Source organism: Coregonus lavaretus (assembly GCF_964263955.1).
Source record: "Coregonus lavaretus genome assembly, chromosome: 37".
In the NCBI taxonomy this organism is placed as follows: Eukaryota; Metazoa; Chordata; class Actinopteri; order Salmoniformes; family Salmonidae; genus Coregonus; species Coregonus lavaretus.
Window position 1 is genome coordinate 12,700,646 of NC_140024.1, and position 26,947 is coordinate 12,727,592.

Genomic DNA, 26,947 nt, shown 5'->3' on the forward strand with positions numbered 1-26,947 from the left:
AGTGTTGCTGTTGCTTAAATTCAACTGAATTTCTAAACAAAACTGACTTTCTAAAAATTTTATCATTTAAATCGGTAGGACTGAAAATTGTTGTATTATCATATGAAACGGTAGTACGGTATTCTAAAATGTTGGCATCATAAGTACTATGACGTTTTGGTACCGTGATGTTACCGTGGTACCGGTATACCGTGCAACACTACCTCAAACTACTTTAGCATCTTGCTAACCTTGTTAACAGTGTAAACGTGACAGTCTGAGGAGAATATTGAGAACATAAGTCCTGACACTGGTGCAAACTTTTGCAGTGGACGGTATACTGTATCAAGCTGGTCCCTAAACCATAAAATACCGCAACAGTCACCTACACAGTTGTACAGAGTGAGAAACCATCCCCTCATTTGTCCAGTGTGTGTGATCCAAACTCGTATCCTTATCTGAGCCATTACCAAGTGCACAAAGGGATCTGGGAACAGTTCCTGGAAAGAAATCAAACCAAAACAGAGAGGTGGGGCCATGACGAAGAGGCAGTGAGGTGACCGGCCACATTAAGCCCTGTAATCAAGACCTCTAATGATCCTGTACTAATGTCTGCGATGACACTGCACTAATAGTTACGGGTGGCCTTCACCTCCTCTCCCTCAGCAGACCGACTGGCATGTGAGGAGGACAGAAAATAAATAAGTCTGGTCACGGAGGAGAGAGTCCAGTCGGCCCAGAGAGGACAGCTGCAGGACATCACCAAACAGTGCCTGACAGGGGAATTAGTCTACAGCAGGGCCGGTTACGTAACCTTCCAGCCCAGGCACAGACCAGGCCAGGCTAGAGAGTCCCAGTCGCAGCTAACCTAGCCGTTATGACGCTTATTTAATAACGGATGTGGTGGTTCATACCTTGTCTCAGGCCAAGGCTTTGTTTGAAACACACATGGAAAATCAGTGGTTCTGCATCCAGGCACAACAAGGGATGTTTGTGTAAATTGGTCTGATTCATTCATTGTAAACTAATGTTAAACTCAACAACATGTTAGGATGTTGAGTCTGAGCATTCATGTAAACGGAATCGTCACATCAGAATGTTACATGTCATCATGACGATGCAGTTAATAAAGGTTAGAATTCCACCGGAATTTACGTAAGAGGATACGATCAGATTTCCGAATTAACATGACTAATGGTCAGAAGAATTCCACTTGATTGAATGGGCCTTTCAAGGAATGTCAGATTTCAATGAACTAACGGTAATTGACTTGAATGAATATGACTAATGGCCATGGTTGTCATGTGTTTAATAGAGGCAGGGGACAAAATGCAGCACTTCAGGCCATTGTAAGGAGTCATATTCTTAAACACAATGAGACATCCAGCCAGGCATTCTGTGTAATGTATCAGGGTAAACCTTGAGAGGATTGTGGTCATTGCTTCAGTTTATTTCAAGGGTTTGTGAACTTGTGTGGAAGAAAAAACATCAAAAGATAGAACTGAATTCATGTGAGGATGGGTACATCCAAGAGCCAGTGCTAGAGGGGATGAGATGTCAGCTCATTGGATAGGTATGTTCTCCCATCACACCAAAACCCTACAGTATGTGAAGTGTCGTTCACTTCATCTCAATTCATCCAGAGTGCTGCTTTTTTTTCCACTATAGTGGGTTCTGGAACACATCATGCCGTGACACAAATTCCTAATAGTACAAAAATGTGCCATGAAAGAAAACATGACAAAAACAAAACAATTACAACACAATGAAAAACAAAAAGGAGGTAGAAACAAAAAAAAATCCCAAGAATTAACAAACAGCCCCCGCTGGATGCTCGGAATCAAGTATTCATCAAGGGAGAGAGAGAAGCTGGAAATTATACAGAAATGAACGGACATAACCCTGTGATGCTTATCAAGAGATGCAGAGGCAGTAGGCACTATCTACTATACCGTGGTTCACCTACACTACCGGTCAAAAGTTTTAGAACACCTACTCATTCAAGGGTGTTTCTTTATTTTTTACTATTTTCTACATTGTAGAATAATACTGAAGACATCAAAACTATGAAATAACACACAAGGAAATAATGTAGTAACCAAAAATGTGTTCAACAAATCAAAATATATTTTATATTTGAGATTCTTCAAAGTAGCCATCCTTTGCCTTGACGGCAGCTTTGCACACTCTTGGCATTCTCTCAACCAGTTTCACCTGGAATGCTTTTCCAACAGTCTTGAAGGAGTTCCCACATATGCTGCTAATCCTTCACTCTGCGGCCCGACACATCCCAAACCATCTCAATTTGGTTAAGGTCGGGGGATTGTTGAGGCCAGGTCATCTGATGCAGCACTCCATCACTCTCCTTGGTCAAATAGCCCTTACACAGCTTGGAGGTGTGTTGGGTCATTGTCCTGTTGAAAAACAAATGATAGTCCCACTAAGCCCAAATCAGATGGGATGGTGTATCTACTGTGGTAGCAATGCTGGTTAAGTGTGCCTTGAATTCTAAATAAATCACAGACAGTGTCACCAGCAAAGCACCCCCACACCATAACACCACCTCCTCCATGCTTTACGGTGGGAAATACACATGCGGAGATCATCTGTTCACCCACACCGTGTCTCACAAAGAGACAGAGGTTGGAACCAAAAATCTCCTATTTGGACTCCAGACCAAAGGACACATTTCCACCGGTCTAATGTCCATTGCTCGTGTTTCTTGGCCCAAGCAAGTCTCTTCTTCTTGTTGGTGTCCTTTAGTAGTGGTTTCTTTGCAGCAATTCGACCATGAAGGCCTGATTCACACAGTCTACTCTGAACAGTTGATGTTGAGATGTGTCTGTGACTTGAACTCTGTGAAGCATTTATTTGGGCTGCAATTTCTGAGGCTGGTAACTCTAATGAACTTGTCCTCTGCAGCAGAGGTAACTCTGGGTCTTCCATTCCTGTGGCGGTCCTCATGAGAGCCAGTTTCATCATAGCGCTTGATGGATTTTGCGACTGCACTTGAAGAAACTTTCCAAGTTCTTGAAATGTTCCGTATTGTCTGACCTTCATGTCTTAAAGTACTGATGGACTGTCATTTCTCTTTGCTTGTTTGATCTGTTCTTGACATAATATGGACTTGGTCTTTTACCAAATAGGGCTATCTTCTGTATACCCCCCTTACCTTGTCACAACACAACTGATTGGCTCAAACACATTAAAGAGGAAAGAAATTCCACAAATGAACTTTTAAGAAGGCACACCTGTTAATTGAAATGCATTCAAGGTGACTACCTCATGAAGCTGGTTGAGAGAATGCCAAGAGTGTGCAAAGCTGTCGTCAAGGTGGCTATTTGTAGAATCTCAAATATGTTTTGATTTGTTTAACACTTTTTAGGTTACTACATGATTCCATATGTGTTATTTCATTGTTTTGATGTCTTCAGTACTATTCTACAATGTAGAAACTAGTAAAAACTAAAGAAAAACCCTTGAATGAGTAGGTGTTCTAAACCTTTTGACTGGTAGTGTATGTTGCCCTTATGACAGAGATCCTAAACCCAGGAACTGCAGGACATGTAGTCGTATGTAGTGTTTACAGGCATGAAAAACCACCAAATGTCAAAACATACGTATAACTGATTGCTTTGAATAGGGCAATTATGGGTACGCTGTTACAGATATACATTAGATTTTATATAATATTTTACATAATGCCCTTGTAAGTGGCTTTGGCTATAACACTAAAATATGCATGTAGGGGGGTTGGGGTTGAGGAGTACAACAAGCCATCTCACCTGCAGGTTGACCTCTGCCTCATAGAAGGTGAGGCAGGAGCAGTAGTGTCTGTCTGAGTCGATGTCCGTCAACACCACCGTGAAGAAGGTGGGAGCTTTCCTCTCTTGGGACACCCTCCATCCTCCTGGCTGGCAGAACTGAAAAAAAACACACAAAGTATAACACACCATTATACATGAGCACCTGTACTGGAACTAATCAGGAACACACTCTCCCCTCAGGGTACAGATTAAATGGAACAGGCAGAGTACAGGACACCCTGTGGCCTTTCCAGAATGGTTACTGGAAGCCAGTGTTGTTGTGTTGAGAGCGGAGCCCTTATTCTAGCCCGTGTCCCCAGGAGATCCGCTGCTGGTAACTCTTCAGTGTGACTGGAGAGGTATTACGTTAGTTAGGGGGCCATTGACGCCATTGTGGAGAGGATGCACAGGATGTCCTGTTTCAGTGCATTAGTACCACTACTGCATCCTCTCATTACAGAGAGGGAAATGGCACTGGTTCACGTTCCACACTGCTCGTCAGAGGTGCCCACCAACCATGACCGTTTGATATCAGCCTTGTTCTAGGCACAAAGAAAATGATGAGAAAAGGTACTGAAACCAAAAGTGCTGACTTTTACTGTGAAACAGTAGGCTGCTATGTGCTCAGTTCGATAAGCAAAAGTTTAGGATAGGCTCAACATGACAAAAGTCGGATTGTATTGGATAACACTGGGATTAACATGAAGAATGTAATAGTGCATATTTAGGCCAACTCTGGTTGTTCAAGCAGGAAATCCCATGTTATCATTAAAAAATAAACAAGATAATAATGACTAATTGACATAAAACCCCATGTCATAAAAGAATGCACCACTTCTTCCTTTTTCTAGGATAAAACGTATCAGTTAGGGCTCATGTTGTTTTAACTTTTACTCTATTCCTGAACCATCTCAACTTGATTTATAAACATTAGAAACGACACACCAGAATATATATGCAATCTAATGGGAACATGAAGTACTGGTGAGCAAGAGAAGGAAGAGGGGACGCAAAGGATGGAGAGAGGAGAGGGAGAGAAGGGAGGATGGGAAGGTTGAAAGAAGAGGAGTGCAAAAGGCTAGAAAAGAGAGAGATGTGTGAGGATAAAAAGCATACAGGCCTAGGAGAAAAACAGAGAAATGATGAGGATGGAGTGTCGAGAGCAGCATGTGAGAGGCAGGCAGCCAGACAGAGTGAGTAAATATTGTGTGTTTGTGCTGGAGGCTGGCCTGGCTGTGGGACAGTATTTAGACTGCTCCTCAGGTGTTTCACTGGGAGAACATTGGACTGACGGAGGGAGAGGAGAGAGGAGCAGGGGGGATGAGAGGATGGATAGATGGATGGAGGGAGAGAAAATAAAATGAAAAGAGAAGGTGGGTGGGTGGCATAAGACAGGATGAGACAGAGAGGAAGAGAGCGAGCAAAAGAGAGAGAGAGAGAGGAAGAGAGAGAGGAAGAGAGAGAGGGAGCTGTGCTTGGTTAGCCCGGGGGCTTGAACCAGGATGCCACCATCCTCCAATAGACACAATAGACAGCAGGAAATCTGGAAAAGCTGCATTGTGGGGGAGTGTCATACATACTGGGCTAGGGCCCAGACAGGATCCAAGGACAATTGCAGATAACTGTGAACACATCCAAAAATATTCAAAGTATATGTCATTAATCACTGTCGGAAAGGAGATAAACGGCTTTCGGACCACATACCTAGGGAGATGTGCTGAGATACGATAAAATGGTGAATGGAAGCAGACGTGTGTGTGTGTGTGTAGGAGGATGAAGGGGGTCTTGTTTTGTTTCAATTATATCAATGGTCATCTTCTGCAAAGCTGTTATGCTCACACTATCCGGAGGTCTGAGGAGAGGCTCTGGACTGGGTTCAAAGACACTTCATTGGGTCCACAGTTTATTTCTCCCTCCCCTCCACGTGCCCAGTGCCTTTAGTGGGCTGAATAACAGCCAGACTACTATCTAACACCAAAGGAGATATCCTATCCCTCTTCGCATGCCAGTGACTGACTGGAAGGCAATCATGTTTTGAAGGATTTTCTCTCTGTAAATATTAGCTTATTCTCAAGTAGCTAGACTTACTAGGGAGTCTGAATAGGGAAAAACAGACTGAGTAAGAGTTGACTGACAAGACCTGAGACACTAATATCAGCACCAGTCATATGGGTGGAGAGAGGTGGAATGAGGAGAGAGAAGGAGAGAGGGAAAATTGAAGAAAAAGCAGAGTAGATGAGGACAGAGGGTAGTGGGTTCGATTTCCGGGACCATCCATAGGTAAAACGTACGCACGCTTGACTAAGTCGCTTTGGATAAAAACACCTGCTTAATGGCACTGTATATTATATTAACCAGAGGACAGGGAGGAGGATGACTTGCATAAAAGAGACAAAAAAAAGAAGTCCCAGGACCAGTAGCGGTCTATAGTAAGAAGAATCATTCTATAGTAAGAAGAATCATTCTATAGTAAGAAGAATCATTCTATAGTAAGAAGAATCATTCTATAGTAAGAAGAAGTGCATCCAAGCATGCCTTGAACATGTGTAGTCATTCCTGCTGTGTGAGTACGCCTAACAGACAGACAGACAGACAGACACACACAGACACACACAGACACACACAGACACACACACACACACAGACACACACAGACACACACACACACACACACACACACACACACACACACACACACACACACACACACACACACACAGAGTGACTGAGAGGGAGCAGAGCAGTGATTCTAGGCACCACTCCAGGTAGCAGCTCCAGGGAGGCCCTGCCTGCCGCCAGCTGTGACTGACACACACAGTACCAGCAGACTGTTTGGAGAGATCAAGCAAAATATGTTCACTGCAGTGCAACAGGTGCATGGCTTGTCTAGAAACATACAGTGCAAGAATAAACACACATACGCATGGTGTAAACGTACACGACTACACGTACACACCCACATAGCCTATATATATGCATGGTGTACAGACACGTACACACACACACACACACACACACACACACACACACACACACACACAAGCTGAGTCATGGCAAGGACAGTCCCTGGTCTCAAATTAGACCACAGTCAAGTGACAATGGAACTCATTGGCTAACCGACTCTGGGATCTTTGTCCATTTGCACATTGAGCCCTCCGCATCATGTGGCACTGTGCGGCATGGCTCCCCCCTAGTCCACCCTCCACCCTTTCAGATAGCGACACTAGATCTGCAGCTTGACCTGCTAAGAATCGGCACAGTAAAGCATGGGGACCAGTCCCACCCAATTGAACCCTAGTGTGTGGTCAGGGGTGTATTCTAATACTGTGAAAATGTACTGTATGCCGTTGTAATAACTGCACAGGGGACAAACAAACAGCTATGCTGCGGGCACTGGGGCTGAAACTCAAGACAGTCAGTCAGGCACACACACACTGGTCAGTCTTTACAAGGAGACACCCCTTGAAAGAAATCTGATGCAACCTTTACTAGTGTTGCTACAGTTGAAAAATGAGGAATGGAGTTAATATAGGCCTATGACATGGTATGAAATGGTACATGACATCTCCAGCTCTCCACACCTCAAATTCCTAGAAAAAAATACTGGTTTCATAGTTAGATTTCCTAAGTTGATCAGTTCCAAAATGACATAGCCAAACAAACAAATATCAAAGCATTCTTGAGTTCCCCTGTACGGTAATAAAATGTAGATGTCTCCTCCCTTCTGCGCATTAACAAATGTGATGCAAGACTGAACTGGGTGAAAGAGAAGGAAGTCTGGAACTGGAAAAAGGACAAGTTGATGGGAAAATACTTTCCCAACTCCTCCGACAGGAATGAAGAGCATCCCTGGAGTGGAATCTCTCCAACACCACATTCTCTCTGTCGCAGTAGATTTAACCCAAGTTTACCTGGTGGGTTCTGATGACTGAGAATAATACACAAGAGCATCCGACTTTGTCTGAATTCAAGCCTTTGAGGATACTTTGTTGACCAAACACATGAAGTTCTATTATCCAACAAGAGTGGCTGACTAGGTAGGTGAATCATGCACCGTGGAAAGGTTGCAAGGCAACAAGGTATTTGTTATGAAGGACAGCATCCCATTCAGACGGGCCTACTCAAAGTAGTAACAGTATTACTGCACGCTGCATGAGCACAAAACACGTTTCCAAAACAAAGTGCATCCAACCGATGCCAGTGAAGTGCTGACACAGTCTAAAAGCAAAGTGATTGCCAAGACTTTGTGGTCAGGACAAAAACACGGCAACAGATGTGTTGTGTTGTGTTGTGTACGCTCCTCTCTTTTGCTCCTTCCCTCTCTATCTTCCCGTTCCATCTTAACCTCCTCTATCTCTTCCCGCTTCACTTCGAGGGCCTGTTTCTCAAAAAGACAAGACAATGACTTGTAGGAAAGTGGTGTCTGAGGTGACAGGGGGTTGGCCGGGGGTGAGTGGGTCATTACCGGGCTGCAGCCTGGCTGGCCTAGAGCTCTGCTGCTTTATCAACTCTGGAGGACGGACAGGACAGTGGACAGAGCTGAACTCAAACATGAGCCAGGGCTATTTCAGTTTCCCCAGCGGCCACACAGAGCAGCCACGTGGTAGGAAGTCTTGAGCTGAGCAGAGATGGAGGCTATATTCATAAGAGGCCAGGAGGAAGCACAGCAAACAGGAGGCACACACACACACACAACACTTCCTGAGAACATCTTCAGGGTCAGCGCGACACAAACAAGAAAACTAAACAAAGCTAGACAGCTTCAAACCACAGGTACCAAAGTGCAAAGTGGAAAGTAGAGCGAGGCAGCCCTGTGATGTACTGTAGGCCAACGGGTCTGACCGGAGAGCTGCATCACACAGCAGGCGACTGCCCACAACTGGCATCTCACATCCATCCTTATTTCCCTCTGTCCCCACAGCGCTGTGGTTCCCTGTGATCTGTTATGCAACCCGGAACATATGGTTCATTTTAGAGATGGATATTTTTAGCTGGTCATAAAGGACCGCAATAATTCAACAGATAGCTTAGGCCAGGAAGATGGGGAAAGAGAGTAATAGGCTAGGAAGTCCATGTCTAAAAGTGCAACGCGAACAGCGTGGAGAATTTCAGGGTCCATAACTCATATGGCCATCATTTCTAATAGAGGGGGGGGGAGAAATGGGGGGGAAATGTAATTTGTTGTGCTAGCATAATTTGAAAATAAACTTAAGCCATACATAGTTTAGCGAGTAGAATACCGACAGCTCTGCCGAGTTCATCACATTCAAAGTCTCTTGGGAAGATTTCTTCACTTGGGGGTGAATACTTTGGATTTATTTTAAAACACAACAAATTAAAAACATACGGCTGGTTCACCACATGCAACTTATTTCAATACGAGATGCATGAAAATGCAAATAGAAAAAGGAGTCTTTGGAGAATTAGGCATTCCTTCTCTTAAACCAATCTACTGTCAGTTCCATTTCATATTAATTCTGCTACAATCACTGCAACCTCTCAAACCCTGCCTTGAGCACTCATATGTGACTCGTTTCAGGAAACTAGGCGTATGTTGCGGGTCACTACTTCACAGGAGAGTCGTTTGAATGTAAACTTTTTTTTTTAATCAAAATGCGTTTTTGGCAGTAATGCTTTCTGGAACATGTGAACCTTCATGTGCCTTAATAACAAACTTGTATGCCATCTGTAAATACGAATAAAATGGTTAAATTACGAGCCTAGTAACCTTCCCGCTAGCCATGATTGGCTGAGATAATGAGTGGGCTGGACATGCCGAGAGATCTGTTTGGATTGGTCTGCCATATAGCACGCTTCTGTCTGTTTGAGCTGGTCAGTATGTGTAGGTAATCCTGTCTAACGCGGCTTTTTTTAATGAAAACTGCATAAGTGTTGCTCTCCACTTTTTGGAGGACCGAGTTTTGAAATCAGTGGAATTAGAGTATGATAGCTAAGGAGATGGAGAAAACACCCATCTCCGGATTACATCTTCAAACTAAGGGCAACTATGGCATCCGTGACAGGGAGACGCATCCATCCATGATGTATACGGGTAAGATAGTCTAGCTAGCTACATTTTCAGATATTACACGTTTCTAATATTGACAGAAAGTGGTTTCATTTCAAGTTAAAGTGTACTGTTAGCTAGCTAACGTTGGCTGGCTGGCTCGCTAGTTAACGTTACGTGTATGATCTTATTATTCGTATCTCAGAGCCATTTGCTTTGCTAGTTATAGCCTAATGTTAGCTAGCTAACATTGAACCTGGTTGGTTAGCTACCTGCAGATTCATGCAGGGTTGTAACGTCATGAGTTGGGATTATGGTTCATTGTTTACCTAGCTACATGTCTTAACAAAAGACTCCAATATGCAAGTAACCATTTCGACTGCGTTCGTATATTCAGTCTGGCCATCTACTCCGATTACAGAGCAGTCTCGTCTGAGTGTGCCAGAGTGCAGAATAACTGATGAATTTACAAACGCTCAACACACGTTGAATATGGCCGGTGTCAGTAAACATCGGCAAAAAAGCGTAATTAAATTGTTGCCAGCTGCATAGTTAGTCACCAACACTCTGGATAACATGAAAACAGCCTAACCAGCTCTGCTAGGGCAAGTAATGGTCAGTGAGCTGTTCTCTCATTTGTGTCTGGAAGTAGCTAGCAAGTTAGCCAGTTAGCTTGGATGCTTGACTGCTGTTGTTAGTACAGAACGCTTGGATCAGGTGAGGTTACAAGTTTATCAACTTTCTAAGCAGAATTACTTTCCCATTGTTCCTCAAATGCAGTGTATGATATACCATTTTGTAGCTCTGTGTCTCCGCTTTTATCCAATGTAAAAATAAAAATAAAATTCAAATGTTGCTACATAAGACCGAATCAAGGCGGTCGGTCACATATGCTATTCACTACACTCAAGGGTGTCCCAAACCATAAGGGGTGAATGTTAGTGACCAGATATGGACTATAATAGTTTCGTTTTAGGAAAAGTAGGTTAGGTGGGTTAATAAACTTAGTTAACTAAGGTCGCCTTAGTAAGATCTTTCAAACATGTGTTTCCTGGGCAAAAGGGTAGGACTACAAGCGGATGGAGTCTAAGTTTAGAGACAACGCTTTGTTTTAAAAGCAGGGATGGATGCTCTTCAGTGCAGAAATCCCCCTCCACAGTCCAAGAAAACTCCATGGATTTTCCAGAGGCTGCCGATGGCGGGATATGAGCACAGCCTGGCTTTTCCATCTTAATCCAAACCTGACGTTACTCTGCCTCCATTATTGTGCTGCATCCTCACACTCTCCCACACCCCGTGGATAGTGCAGGCCTGCAGGTGGAGTGCTGTACCCTGCTATCTGACCTGTGCTTACTGTACAGCCTGTGAGAGGCCCCCATTCATTGGTTTGTAACACACTGAATAACACATTCATGACAAGCACATTTATGTAACATGTATAGTTAACTTTCAAGAGCATTACTGCACATGAACAATTTACTCATCATTATATAGTTAGAGTGTGCAGTGCTGTTTACAGTAAGTAAAACAGTATTCTACGCAGCTGTGCGAAGCAAAGAAAATACAAAAATAACAGCAACAACAACAACAGGTTGGCCTATTTGAAGAGTGCAGTGTGTTTGATGAGGGGACAGCAGAGGGTAAACAGCTTTGTCCTGGGCCGTAGAGAAACACAATGTGCTTCTGCGTCAGCCTGTGGAGCCCCTGCCTGGTAGCCCTGTGATAATGGCCATGAGACAGGTGCTTCCTGCAAGGCCCACTCCTCTCTCCCTATCACTCTCACTGAGTCACCCTCCAACCGTGGCCTTTTTTCTGCCTGTTTTTATACCTCCGCTTTAGTTTTTCACCTGAAAAAACAGTGAGGCCCCCCAAACTTCATATGATTGGCTCACAGAGTTATATACCCCTCCTGAGGACCAGTAGCACTTTCTACTGTTGTGGTACTACCCCAGACCAGGAAGTCGAAAGTGAGTGTGTGTTATGCTATATCCCTGATGTTGTGTTTTTCCAGTGGCACTATTCACACTAACACAATGGCAGTGCATTGCACAGGGAACGCTGGCCTTTTTTTCAGCTGACTGCCTCTCCAGAGCTCTGGGTCTACTGTACTGCCCTCTGCCCGCCACACAGGATGAGGGCTGTGGGAGATCACTGACCTGGCATAGGAGAGAAACGGCCTCACAGACAGGGTCAAGGACTGGTGCCGTTTCATTCTTCATTTTAATGGCAATACATGACTGTCATGACATGCTGTTCTTAAACACAGCAATTCAGATAAGTCAACAATACAGCATATATAGCTGTCCATCTTATAGCACTGTTCGCTGGCTAGGCACAAGAGCTGGGGTTAGCACCTCATGCTAAAGCAGTTGTCATTGATCAGCATTGGTCTATCCTCAGGATCAATCCAGCTCGAATATGTCTCCTGCCCCGCCCTGCCCTCAATCACTAGGTAAGTGTGGACTGCTTCTGCTATGACAACAGGGAGCTCGAAACTGGGCTGAAAAATGTGAAACATATGTCTCTTCTGCAGAGCCACTGGTGAACTTAACCCAACTATGGCATCTGTGAAGAAGCTCTTGTGACAAGGGGAATGGTTTGAGTAAAATGTATGGGTGTTGTGGTTTCACCTGTGGACCTCTCATACTGAATGGAGGCAGACAGAGAAGGTGTAGGACAAGACACCATGATTTACAGGTGGGTCATGTCAAGAGAACGGACATTCCAGACAAATGAGGACATCTCTTAGCACTGCAAGGAATCTCAGGTATGTCCGCAGGCATTTTGGTCTTGCAGTCAGCACATTTCCACTGCTCCACGTAAACAGAGGCGGTGGCTGGCAGGGGAGAGCCACCATGGAGCTGTGCAGTGAGGAAGCGGAAGGCCACAGGATGCTATGTGGCTTTTGAGCTGCGCTCCTGGGCCAAAAGCTGTGGCTGGCTCCACTCCTGGCTCCTATCCACTCATTTTCGAGTTCCAGTTCCAGCTCCAAGCCCAAGCCGGACGGAGAGGTGGACCATGGACGGTCTCACCGCTCAATGGCTTGTTTTGATTCAGTGGAGCTGGAATGTAGCCCTTGTGAGTATATTTCAGTTTTCTGGAAAACAAGGAAATAAGTGTTTTTTGGTGTGTGTGTGCGCTATAGCGCTTCTAATTACTACAATAGAGGGGTTAGTTCTGCTAAACTGTGTAACATAACTATGTGCTCCCAGAATAAAGGAAGTCTCAGATTACTGTACGACTCCAACAGATTAGCTCCATGGAACTTGAGTATTCACATTTCCTGATGAGCTCACTGTGGTTTTCATCCTGGACAGGGCTGCCATGCATTCCAGCCCACTGCCAGTGCAATTTCCTGGGGGGTTTTGATTAGCTGGCAGCCAAAGCATTGATTACTCATGAACATCTTCCTGACAAACACATGATTCTATTATCACCGAGTTGGAAGACATCCTGTATCTGGAATGCACTGTTGTATTTAGTTTGACAAGCATTACAGGAACGACGTGCCGCGCGACATGCCAGCTTTGGTCACTCAGCCTGGTGATGTAACTAGCCAGCCCAGCACCTCTCCCTGGGTCTCTGGACTGGCCAGGAGGAGACAGCAAGACTGTGACATGTGGCAAGCTTCCTAGTCTGAACCAGATAGTGTAAGCATGCTGTTTCAGATCCTGACACCCTGAAACAATAACACCCAGAGATGCCCCCCCCCCCCCACTCCCTCAATACACCCCCCCCCCCCAGTCAAGATCAATCCACTAGCGCATAGATATGCTAACCTTAGTCACTGTCCCATCCACTGCCCACCAACAGTATACACAGTCTGAATAACTCCAGCATCCTTCCCGGAAGTACGTGCCACATTCCCCATTACAACAGGGATTTGGGGGGGAGAAAACAGAGTTCTGGACAAGAGAAATGAAACAAACGTTTACAATCTGGTCAAGTCTGGTCAAATTCCTTCATTAGAGGAAGTCAGGCCCCAAGGAGGAATTTTTTGTTTCATATGTACACAGTTTTGTAAAAACAAAACAAGCAGAGGAAGATTAAAACTGTTTTGCCATTGGTGACATCAAAGAATGTCACAACTTTTGTTTTACAGTCATGACCAGATTAATTCAGCTCTTGTGTACACTATAAATTCCGCTTTGATTTAAACTCAGGGGGCAGATTTATCAAGCAGCACGAGGCCTGGTAATCATTCCAGGGGGCAACAGTTCTATCAATCTCTCTATAGTATTGAGGCAAACAAGTGTGTTAGCTGCAAACATAACCTGCATCATAATTCATTAATTCCCCATGCAGCCAGGTGGGGAAAGAGGAAAGTAGGCAAGTCTGCACAGAGAGACCCCACAAACCCTCATCAGGCAAACTAAAGATTGCCGCTATGGATTAGGCTATGCAAATAGTTGAAAAAAACGGTTATACCAATTCATTGCTAGCACAAGATCTGCCATTAAAATGCTGAAAAATTAAAATGAAAATAAATAGGCTATTGGACTTTCACAAATTAAAGTGACACCAGACAAAAGAATAGAGAAAACATCTTTACTTCTTGCTTAATACGTAATGAGGCTATCTTGCCATTTTAGAAAAGCATATCCCCTTGGTCCTGTGCAAATTCTCCACTGAAAACTAGAGTTGAAGTCGGAAGTTTACATACACTTAGGTTGGAGTCATTAAAACTTGTTTTTCAACCACTCCACAAATGTCTTGTTAACAAACTATAGTTTTGGCAAGTTGGTTAGGACATCTACTTTGTGCATGACACAAGTAATTTTATCCAACAATTGTTTAAAGACAGATTGTTTCACTTATAATTCACCGTATCAAAATTCCAGTGGGTCAGAAGTTTACATACACTAAGTTGACGGTGCCTTTAAACAGCTTGGAAAATTCAAGAAAATTATGTCATGCTTTAGAAGCTTCTGATAGGCTAATTGACATCATTTGTGTCAATTGGAGGTGTACCTGTGGATGTATTTCAAGGCCTACCTTCAAACTCAGTGCCTCTTTGCTTGACATCATGGGAAAATCCAAAGAAATCAGCCAAGACCTCAGAAAAAAAATTGTAGACCTCCACAAATCTGGTTAATCCTTGGGAGCAATTTCCAAACACCTGAAGGTACCACGTTCATCTGTACAAACAATAGTACGCAAGTATAAACACCATGAGACCACGCAGCCGTCATACTGCTCAGGAAGGAGATGCGTTCTGTCTCCTAGAGATGAACGTACTTTGGTGCGAAAAGTGCAAATCAATCCCAGAACAACAGCAAAGGACCTTGTGAAGATGCTGGAGGAAACAGGTACAAAATTATCTATATCCACAGTAAAACTGGTGCACTTCCCAAAATAGATGTTATCATGAGGAAGGAAAATTATGTGGATATATTGAAGCAACATCTCAAGACATCAGTCAGGAAGTTAAAGCTTGGTCGCAAATGGGTCTTCCAAATGGACAATGACCCCAAGCATACTTCCAAAGTTGTGGCAAAATGGCTTAAGGACAACAAAGTCAAGGTATTGGAGTGGCCATCACAAAGCCCTGACTTCAATCCTATAGAACATTTGTGGGCAGAACTGAAAATGCATGTGCGAGCAAGGAGACCTACAAATCTGACTCAGTTACACCAGCTCTGTCAGGAGGAATGGGCCAAAATTCACCCAACTTATTGTGGGAAGCTTGTGGAAGGCTACCCGAAACGTTTGACCCAAGTTAAACAATTTAAAAGGCAATTCTACCAAATACTAATTGACTGTATGTAAACTTTTGACCCACTGGGAATGTGATGAAATAAATAAAAGCTGTAATAAATCACTCTCTATTATTATTCTGACATTAAAATAAAGTGGTGATCCTAACTGACCTAAGACAGGGAATTTTTACTAGGATTAAATGTCAGGAGTTGTGAAAAACTGAGTTTAAATGTATTTGGCTAAGGTGTATGTAAACTTCCGACTTCAACTGTACATCTTCAGCCAAGACTTCAGTGTCACCGTTGTTACATGTTTAAAATAAACAACCTGAACAAGAGACCAAACAGAGAACATCAGATAGAGACAAATGTCTAAGATCAAACTATGTTTTATTTCCTTGACAAGACATCGCTGTACTTACAGCAATGTTCATTTAGGGTGGTTTCAGGTTTTTATCTTCAAGAAATACAGCTGTCCTCTGTTCTGTGTTTGTGGCACGAGACAGAGTACAGTGGACCCTATACACAAACACACTCCCCTCTTACAGAGCTGCTAGTGGGTGTGCTACATTCCTAGCACGTAGAGGCAGAAAAGATGTGAAAAGTGTGGGGCTGACATAGAAGCCAACCATGAGGAGAATGTCCTCGGGATCAAATGATATCCATCAGGGTACTAGGATATGGTTAAACATACTGACAAGGGATTTCCAGGTAAGGCCTCATGATCATTGGAACAGTATAACAAATGCAAAGTTGACCAAGATGTAGACCTCAGGATGTATAGTGCTGCTACTTTGACAGGAATCAGATTCCCCTTAACCCAGTGGGGGACAGCTGACTGGGACTTGGCGCTTCAATTTCACAGATTTCCCATTTGCAGGGCTCCAGACTGCGACCCTTTGACTTGGCTGTGCAAGAAAATGTTTAATTGGTCACACTGGTGTGAGCTGCACATTCTACCTGGTCACCTCGATCAAAACATTAGGGATGGGAATTGCCAGGGACCTTACGATACGATATTATCACGATATGATATGTATTGCAATTCTAACGATTCGATACTTCGATTTTATTGCGATTTGATGTTCCAAACATATTGCTCACTCTATGTCTTCTGCAGAGTGACAAGAGAGAGCATGAGAAAATTAGTTTTGATCAGTCATGGAAATAAAAGTGCTAAAAACATTTTTTTAAAGAAGATGGAGAAAAAGCTATAGACGCAGGTACAGCCGACTAGTGCTAGCTGACGCTACCTAGCAAAGTCAAAGTAGAGTCAAAAGTTTTGACATAATATCGTCCAAAATAATATAGGGATATGTGACTGTATAAATGTTTTCGCCCATCCCTATAAAACTTCCTATTTTCGGGGCGGATAAAACCATGAATTTGTCAAACAGTAAAGTGCATTATCCTCCTGTAATAAAAGTGTCTGCCATGCCGCTGTGCCTGCCTGTTTCGCTGGGGCTGGCAGCAGTAATGAGCGAGCCTCTCACACTCTCTCCCCCCCCTCGTGATGTATAACATTTCAAAATGAAATTACAGGGGGAAAATGACTTTGGAAGCAACTAGTTGTCCATATTCAAGAAAGGAGAGTTTTAGAGTTTTTAGAGTGATTTAGCAAATGTGGTTTGAGTTTCCAGTTCCTCAGGTGGTGAATTAGCACCAATTGAATTAGGCCTTTATATATTAGTACACAAAGATTAAGGCAAATTCATCTCTATTGAATAAAATAATCTGAAAATTCTGGAGCACTATTTTGACAGTAAAATATAACAAAAACAGCCTAATTGTCAACCCAAAATGCATAACAATCACTGGATTAGGTTGCATATGAAAATATTTTGAATCATGCATTCCTGCTTGGACATGTTAGATGTAACAATAATTTTTTTGAATACCATCTCAGTAGTATATTACACGTGTGAATGACTTCATAGGGTAAATACATTTGAATTCAATCACTTTTTGACAGCACCCAGTTGGATTTGAACCAAACCTACCATATCTGCCCATTGTAGAAGTGCTCAGAAAGTTACTTTTTGGAACTGAATGCCAAAACATTCAAGAGATAAATGTGCTCAAAGTTGACCTATTTCGCATTGGAAAAGATAAACGGTTGAGATTGATATCATTTAAAAGCTTACAAACAGGGTTGACAAACTATTTCTTTTTTCTTTGAATAAAAATGTCATTTTTTTACCTTAAACATCAATGATCTTTTCTGGACCCCAGGAAGGGTAACTGCTGCTTTGGTAACAGCTGATGGGGAGCTTAATAAAAATACTAATGCTAAAAATGCATAAAATCCGGGGGGGTTTCTTCATATTCGCATATGTTGTGGCTTTGACCAGTGGTTCCCAACCAGGTGTACTAGGACCCCTGGGGGGTACTTGGCCTATCCACAGCGGGTACCTTGAGAAGACTCATGAGACCATAGGGTTATTGGTAAAATGCACGAGGGGTACTTTCAAATGGTACCACAAAGATGGTTGGCGGTCCACACATCAGAGAATGTTGACTTGAATGGGAATATGTTATTTTAAATTATACTGTCAATCCTCCATAGGAAACCTATGGAAACCATAGAAATATAGATAATAGAATTGACCATTTTTGCTGACATTCGACGGTGGGTGGAGTGGCAGCTATCATTGTGGTAGTAATTAGAAGTTAAAATAACAATTCACTTTAAATTTCAAATGGTGTACCAGCTAAATTGCAGTGGTCTGAAGGGATAGGTCCATTCTATTAATTATATTTATATGATTGAAATGATGCCGTAAATGGAAAGAGAGGGGGCTCATGGGAAGGTGTCAGTCATGGGAAGGTGTCAGTAAGAGCTAAGAGAGGTGACATTAAATAGTGAGTGAGAGAGAGAGGCAGAGAGAGCGAGAGAGAGGGGTTGTCCAGACTGTTTCAACACTCTTGGTTTGACCACCAGACAACAGAAAGACAAAGAAAACAGGTATGAGCTGAACATAACAGTATACCAGTGGAAGGGAGGACAGTGGCAGGTGACCCAACTGTGTTTTGTGACTATTATGATTTCTCACTGTAGCCAATTCAGTTGCAGTAAATCCGCTAGATTTTTTTGTAATTGTTACCAATTTGGCATTACAAGTTTTAATCACTTAATAATTCATAAACAAAATTGATATCAGTAAAACCACTATAACTAATTGGTCTACCATTACAAATTTGAAAATATCTTAAAGATATGTTCTTTTTTTTTCTCATAAACTTACAGAAGGGAAACAATTTCTCCAAAACGAAATATATGTGTTAACATTAGTTGGCAGTGGTCTTTACATCAACGTTATTGTGTTTTTATGCATTTCTGATACATTAAGACTTTTTCTGTTAGATGTTTAAAGACCCCTTTTCCATCTGTTTATCCAGAAATCAAAGCCTTTACTTATGTCCAATTTTTAAGATGGAAAATGGTTGAAAAATGTATCTATACCTTAATTTCCCCAAAAATATAGACCCTTAGCTTTCATTTGACACCCAATTTGATATGCTCCTATGAACTTCACGTTTGTGCTCCTGGGTACTTTGATAGAAATGCCTGTCTCCTTTAAGTGAAGGGTGGTATCTAAGCCTTCAAAGAGCCCAAAATAAAATGTAACCTTCAAATGCCTCCACCATTGACCACCTACTCACAGCTTTTGAGGTAAGGGGTCCAAAATAATAACACCAAGGAAATCACAGCCTGATCTCTTTGGTCCAGAAGTGAAAGAATCCAAGAACATTTGAAAAATGTGTTATCAATCTTTTTGGTGTTGAAGGAACATTACTCTTACCTTGCATTCCTGCAATGACAGGCTCCCAAATCGCAAGGCTACTTGAACTTAATAATACGTCAAACAGATCAAGGCTGTTGTATAACATGTCATATCCCTAATTTGAGAAGAAACAAATGCACTGCGATGATTTGGGCTAAAAGCGCTTTTCCATAATTTCACAATTGGCTTGCCTTACAGCTGTGTAGTGAGGTACTAGAGCTGAACCCAACCCAAAAATAAGTTCATACCCCCAGCACCTGACCAAATATCAGGCACACTATATCCTCACAATCATTTTAGAAAAACACTGAACAACTGGGAGACAGACAAACATTACCATGCTGTCCACACTCCATTTTTGACAGGCATCCAACTTCTATAAATCAAGAGGCATTAACTAAAAGCTCACCAAGTCTTATTCAGTCCCTCCAGGATTCCTTGATTCTGCAGTCATTAATTTTTTTGTAAAATCAATTATTCCTTGCATATTATGCAATCACCACACTTTTTCCTCATAAAACAGTCAAATCATTGCAATATTATCACATAAACTGACCCATCATCAATTTCAACCAATCACTGCACCTTTACCGCATAATGTGGTTCAATCATATGGTACATCTGGGCGGCTGGTAGCCTAGAGGTTTGAGCGTTGGGCCAGTAGCCAAAAGGTCACTGGTTCGAATACCCGAGCTGGCAAGGTGAAAAATCTGTCAATGTGCCCTTGAACAAGGTATTTAACCCTAATTTGCTCCAGGGGCCCCGTACTACTATGGCTGACCCTGTAAAACAACACAAATTGGACAAAATCATTGTATATTGCCATGCCAAATGTCAGAATTGCCGCAGCAAAATCAAGCATTTTTGCCTGCAAATATCACAATAAATCCCCACGAAATCCTGGAGGGACTGCTTATTACAGCGTCCAGAGAAAGCACTGTTGATTCTCTCCATTCTGATTGAGATAGCAAGCATCATAAAAGAGAAAATGTCAATGTGGAGATTTAAGTAATGGGGTAGTGTTTTAGGTGAGAGTCCAGTGAGAGACTAGCTGGAATCCTGAGGAATGAGAGGAGCTCTAAACATCCACTAAGTGGATCTATAAATCTAACAACACCTCCAGGTTCCATATCTGAGTAAACGGCAGGAGAGTAAAGCAGAGGAGAAGCCTGGCGGAGTATGCCAGAGACACCACAGAGAAGCAGCTTAGTCTGACAGGAGCATGGGAGTCAGTCGGACAGGGCTGGACAGGACTCCCATTGTTTGCTTGGTCAGCATCTCGCCCACAGCCAGACCACAACAACTGCAGTCTAGCAGTGACATTTTCAGCAGTGTACAGTTACGTCACTGCAAACAAATGCTCTGCAGGTACCTGCCTCATCCTCCACGTCGCATGAGGTGAGGAGTGTGGTCTTAAAACTCAACCAAAACAAAATGAAGACTGAGTCAAAGAGGGAGAATGCGTGATGGTTGTGAGGTGTCCAAGTGTGGGATGTGTTGGGAAGCCAGGGCTTTTAGCAGACCCTTTGATAATGTGCCGCCTGCTTCATTTATTGGGCTAAGAAAGGTCAATGGTATTGTGGAGTTTGCAGCTTTACACAGATGGACTTTACCAACCGACGTCACCAGAGTCCTTGAGAGTGGCACATGGTTCTACTGAGACCTTTTTTGGTTAGCTGGTATGCTACAATGTCGCCCTTTCAACCTCAATGAGACTGGTTGAAGTGCACATTGTACTGTATGAAAGCCTCTTCTTTAATAGACCTCCAACCTTTTAGAAGCAATATGACACACACACACACACACACACACACACACACCTTCCTTTATCTACCATCAGAGGAGACAAGACAAATTGCGCCTAGTAATTAAGGGACCCTGACATACAGTGTTGAATGCTCTCTGGAATGTGAGTGACCTCTCGCCCAGTGTTTTGCCTAGAGCTCAGCAACATACAAGTTAACAGTGTCGTGGGTACATAAGTGACAGAGAGAGAAACAAACAGAAGGGGAGGGGGGTATATATGTTGGGGGTTGTTTAAGAATCACTCAATGACCACAAATAGCTGAAATAACAAACTTGTATCAGATTTAAAATACTATAAGACGGATGTGAATGGATATGGGCCTGCAATTAACTTTCATCAAAGCATTATACAAAGGGTCCATGTAATTAAATTAGCATACTCAACAATTGAGTAATAAACATCAAAGTCATTCCGATCTTTTCTCTGGCATTTGTGTGGCACATGTTTCATTTCCTCGTTGTGGACTTGATGGTAGTAAATTTAAAAAATGGAGAGATTGAGGCGCTGGAAGTATCCGATTCCAATACAAACAGAAAACACTCACGATAACCATCACAACACGCTGAAATTATTTCAGCACATTGATTCCATTACCCCTGAAGGCAGAAATAAAGATGGCTGGAGGGAGGTAAAAGTCAAACACTTGTACGTCACAATTTGTGATTAGGCCTTTCCTTTGGCATCATCATCAGAGAGCAATTCCTTAACCAGACTGATGTTGGAGCAGCCAGAGCAGAATATACACGGCACCTGGCACCTAATACCATAACCTGTTCAAAGGCACTTGCCTATTCACCCTCAATGGTACACATCCACAATCCATGTCTCAATCCATGTCTAAATCCTTCTTTAACCAGTCTCCTCCCCTTCATCTACACTGATTGAAGTGGAATTAACATCAATAAGGGATCATAGCTTTCACCTGGATTCACCTGGTCAGTCTGTGTCATGGAAAGAGCAGGTGTATATATGTAGGCTATATATTCCCCTAGTTTCAAAAGAAAACCATAGAACGTCTATGTGGGGGTCTAAGCTTAAGTCTTAGCCAAAAGTACCTTTGGATTGATTCTTGTTGTCGAAGTTTGTGCATGAAAGGACCACCCATACACAAAAAATTTATGCACGCATGACTGTAAGTCGCTTTGGAAAAAAGTGTCTGCTAAATGGCATATTATTATTATTATTATTAAAGTAAAAATGTGTGAAGTGAATGATAGACCTACACTATCCATATCGAACACCCTCATTCACAGGGGTAGGGAAAATTCAATTTCAGGCAATCTAGGAAATTAACTTAAATCATGTCATACAGAGAATTTATGAATCCTCATAGGGAATAATAGGTTCTCAATGGATGCATTGGAACCAAGGGAAATTGAATCAGCCTTGACTTTCTGAATGCAGTAATCCATGTCAGTGGTGCTGTGGTTGGTATCTGGTCACGGAGTTGAGGTGTATCCATCCTGAACGTGAGCTGGCCAAATGTCACTCCTGTTTATGTGATACAGTTTGTCCTTGTGTGTCCGTAGCATCTTTATCCCCATGTCACAACATGGACCGGACTCTTCTGAATCTATGACATTTCACTCCAATTAATGCTGACCGTCTGTACTTCCCCTTACCATCTCCTCTTCCTGTGCCTCCATCCATCCAGCCTATTGTACATCAAGAGGTCAATGCTAGGGCTGGGAATTTCCAGGGACCTCACGATACGATATTATTTTACATTTTTACATTTGAGTCATTTAGCAGACGCTCTTATCCAGAGCGACTTACAGTTAGTGAATACATATCTTTTTATACTGGCCCCCCGTGGGAATCGAACCCACAACCCTGGCGTTGCAAACGCCATGCTCTATCAACTGAGCTACATCCCTGCCGGCCATTCCCTCCCCTACCCTGGACGACGCTGGGCCAAAAGTTTTGCGTAGGTACAGCCGACTAGCGCTAGCTAACGCTACCTACAGTAGCAAAAATCAATAGTCAAATATAATATCATCCAAAAATAATATTGCGATATGTATCTGTATCAATCACTAGTCAATGCAACAGTAGAGGTAAGCACGTGTGTGGAGAGGCATATTGCAACAGGTGAAAAGTGGCCTGTAGTGAACAAATCTCTGTGTTTGGGACAACAACATACATTTTGGCACACCTTCCTGAGTGAAGTTGTCTGTAACACCACAGGCTCTAGGCATAAGCAGAGCAGTCCAGCCTGGCAGATGAGAGAAGTGGAGCTGGGTCATATATATAGCCTACTCGTCACTTGCCTGAAAAGATTAGAAACACATTTTCGGAGCTCGAGTTGTAAACGCTTTTTCTTGGTGCATTCTTCATCTGGGGTTATTTAGTTTGCTGGGGGCCTGTTTTGACCACAAAATGCTTTTCGTGCTCAGCCCCATCCGCTTTTTTTCATTCTACAGATGTATTCCAAGCGTTAGTAAACGACTCATTTTCTTTTTTATGGCGTGGAGAAAATCTGCAAATAATAACAATTTACATACCAGCTAAAACTGGAGCCAAATTGCTTGGTGGGGTATGTTAAACACTACAGTGTATCTTCATTAAAAGTTCAAAGTTGGAATCCCATTCATTTGGCCTTTGACCAAAGTGTGTCACACCCCAGTGGGGACACCAGGACTGGCCCCCTTACATGCTGCGTGCTGCCTCACTTCTCTCTACTTTTTCCATTTGCAATAATAAATACATCAACAACATTTTAATGCTATTGGTTTCATCCAATCCTCTAATTGTCTTGAACATATAATTTTAGAGGAAGCACACAATTTAGAATTTAGAAACCATGACATGCATTAGTCCAAATGTGGCTGTTATAAATGGTCATGGTTACTCAGCTTTTAGTTGTTTATTGTAATGCAATCTAATGTGTCACATATGGGCCAGTATATCTTCTCTTTAGTTTCATCAGACACAATGACTGAAGCTGCTCTTGGGGGTCCTCCACACGCACAATGCCTCCTAAATGCCACAACATCACAAATCAACATGGAAGAGTTCAGGGGCCATATATTGGAAACCAAGCACACATGGGTGTCCAAGGACATCTGTAGACATGAGTGATGTTTGGCTGAAATAGTGGTAATGCTTCTATATTTAACTACCACCCTACAGGGGTTTGGAGGATGATGCTGTGAGGATGCTGTCATAGTTCATCGATCCCTAGGAGACGGAGCGGGAAGATGGCTCTGCAGCGTGATACATTAGTGCAATAACTCACAGAGCAGCACAGCCATGATGGCCACCAGCAGAGCGGACCTAGTGACTCACACAGGAAGACCACACAATGCCCCACAGCACAACATCCTCAAAATAAGTATATTTGTTCTTCACTAAGAGCTTGTGTCTCCTTCGTAAAATCCCATAAATATCCATGCATAAACAAGGTCGCTGGAATGTTCACCTAAAACCATGGACACTGGCCAGAGACCCTCAGACTTCCGCTGCAGCTCTTCATGGCATTCAAGTAGATTTGTCATTCATTAAAAGCACTTTTTTAATTTAAAAAAAGGTCCCGAACAGTCATTCTGATTCCCATGTAAAATAGCCTTTTGAGTGACAAAAATATCACCCATAATATATTTTTGGGGGATAGAAATGCTCAATATTTGAGAAAAAGTACTTTCTCACTCATGGATAACTACCAGGAAGTTTGAAAAGACAGGCTGAGTGGGCGTGAAGCTTATATTAATGAGCTCACCTTGACTGATAGCTCTTTGAAATGCCTAGGGTAAGCGTACCTATTAAGCCCACGTACCCATTAAGCCCACTTCCACCTTTAGATTCAAATAAAAAAAACTAACATTTTCTGCTGTTTAATGTTTCAACTAATTCATCTGGTTGTTATATCCATAATTTGTTTTATTCTAAGCCAATCAGATGTTTTATTAAGTTAGACAATTATTTGTGGCCAATTTCAAAGCTGTGGCAAATTTCAAAACAGCAAACTAACTTTGGTATTGAGGCTACTGTCAGATTAACAAATTGTTCTGATATTTTTAGCACCTTTTCAGATAAGTGATCATACTTTATCTAAAATTAAGAGATGAATGTGCTTATATATGCACATTATAGCATATTTCATGAGCATTTCTTGCCAATTGAAAATATGAGTTTTTCATGCTAGCAGTCATGCCTGCATGTTACAGTCTCACAGTAGTAACATACCTTGGTGAACTACAATTAAGTGATAATGCCCGAGAAGCCGGTGTTTGGAGGATATACTGACACGGGTGTTGTTAGGCCTGAGACGAAGTTGTGTGCTGACAAACCGTGCCAATATATCCTCCAAACACTGGCTTCGAGGGTATTATCACTTTTATACAACGGGTCACAACCATATTCAAATAATGATTGACATATTTTCATTAAAAACTTTATTTTTATGAATTTATTCATACTATTTCATCCTTCCACAAGATATAGTCCCGACACAAATCTAGGGTTGCTACCCAAGCCGGCTAGTTGTTCGTTCTATCGGTTCGGTTGCCGGAGACGCAACCCAGTCGTTTAGTCTTTTCGTTCTATATCTAGTCGTTCGTTGTAAATGTTCCATTGCCATACTGGCTGGCAACATCCCGATCCCTTGCTTGCCAACTACGGCTAATTTACAGTCACGTCAAAAAGCCAGAATAACAGCAAAGTAGCTGCATTTGTTTAAGCTGTTTTCTAGAGACATTTATTTGGATACATCCATAACAAATGAGCTAATGAGGCACGATTTCACCTTGCATAGAAAATGTGCATAATCGTCTGTTATTCAGAGGAGCTAGCCAACAACACAGCGAGCACAATCACTTCAAACTGAAGCTGGAAAGACTGCAAACTAGCTGCACTTTATTTAGTTTTACCTGTTTTCTATTGACATTTCTTTGTATATATCCATAAAAATGATGCCAGCCGATTCATGATTTCGACTAGCTGAGGAAACGCTGCCTGCCTGTCTGTCTCATCCCGACTCCTTTACTATGGGACAGCTGGAGATCAAATTTGAATATTTAAACAATGTTGCAAATGTCGGAGAGACAGACAGCAAGGTCCACACAAATCTCCACTGTTGAAAACTAAATGTTAGTCTAAAAGAAATGTGAGATAATGTCTAGATGCTTTTTATAGTAGAGATCAAGTTTATAAATTGCTTGGCTGGGCTGATGAGACAGTGGATTGCGCAGTCAGATGGAACAGAGTAAATAGGCATTTTACCGTCATAGATTTAGCCGGTGGTAACTTGTGGAATAGACACTGGCTGGAATGCGGTTTTAACCAATCAGCATTCAGGATAAGACTCACCCATTGTATAACAAATAATAGATTTCAGTTATCACAGCTTACATTTCATGAATTTTGTCTTATTTTACTGTTAAATAAATTTATAAATTTTTGCAAATAAAAAAACAGAAATATCACATTTACATAAGTATTTCAGACCCTTTACTCAGTACTTTGTTGAAGCACCATCCTCATCAATCTACTCACAATACCTCATGACAAAGCGAAAACACGTTTTTAGAAATGTTTGCATATAACAAAATATATAATAATCCCTTATTTACATAAGCATTCAGACACTTTGCTTTGAGACTCGAAATTGAGCTCAGGTGCATCCTTTTTCCATTGATCATCCTTGAGATGTTTCTACAACTTGATTGGAGTCCACCTGTGGTAAATTCAATTGATTGGACATTATTTGGAAAGGCACACACCTGTCTAGATAAGGTCCCACAGTTGACAGTGCATGTCAGAGCAAAAACCAAGCCATGAGGTTGAAGGAATTGTCCGTAGAGCTCAGAGACAGGATTGTGTCGAGGCACAGATCTGGGGAAGGGTACCAAAACATTTCTGCAGCG

The 26,947-nt window shown here is 42.3% G+C and overlaps 1 protein-coding gene across 1 annotated transcript in view; it reads right to left on the reverse strand.

The window, feature by feature from the left end:
• Nucleotides 1–26,947, reverse strand: part of LOC311111685 (myotubularin-related protein 13-like) — a 134,713-nt gene that overhangs the window by 66,841 nt on the left and 40,925 nt on the right. The window contains exon 3 of the mRNA XM_084154477.1: nt 3,765–3,902. Within this exon, the coding sequence (XP_084010603.1) occupies nt 3,765–3,902 (138 nt within the window). The remainder of the gene's footprint in view (nt 1–3,764; nt 3,903–26,947) is intronic.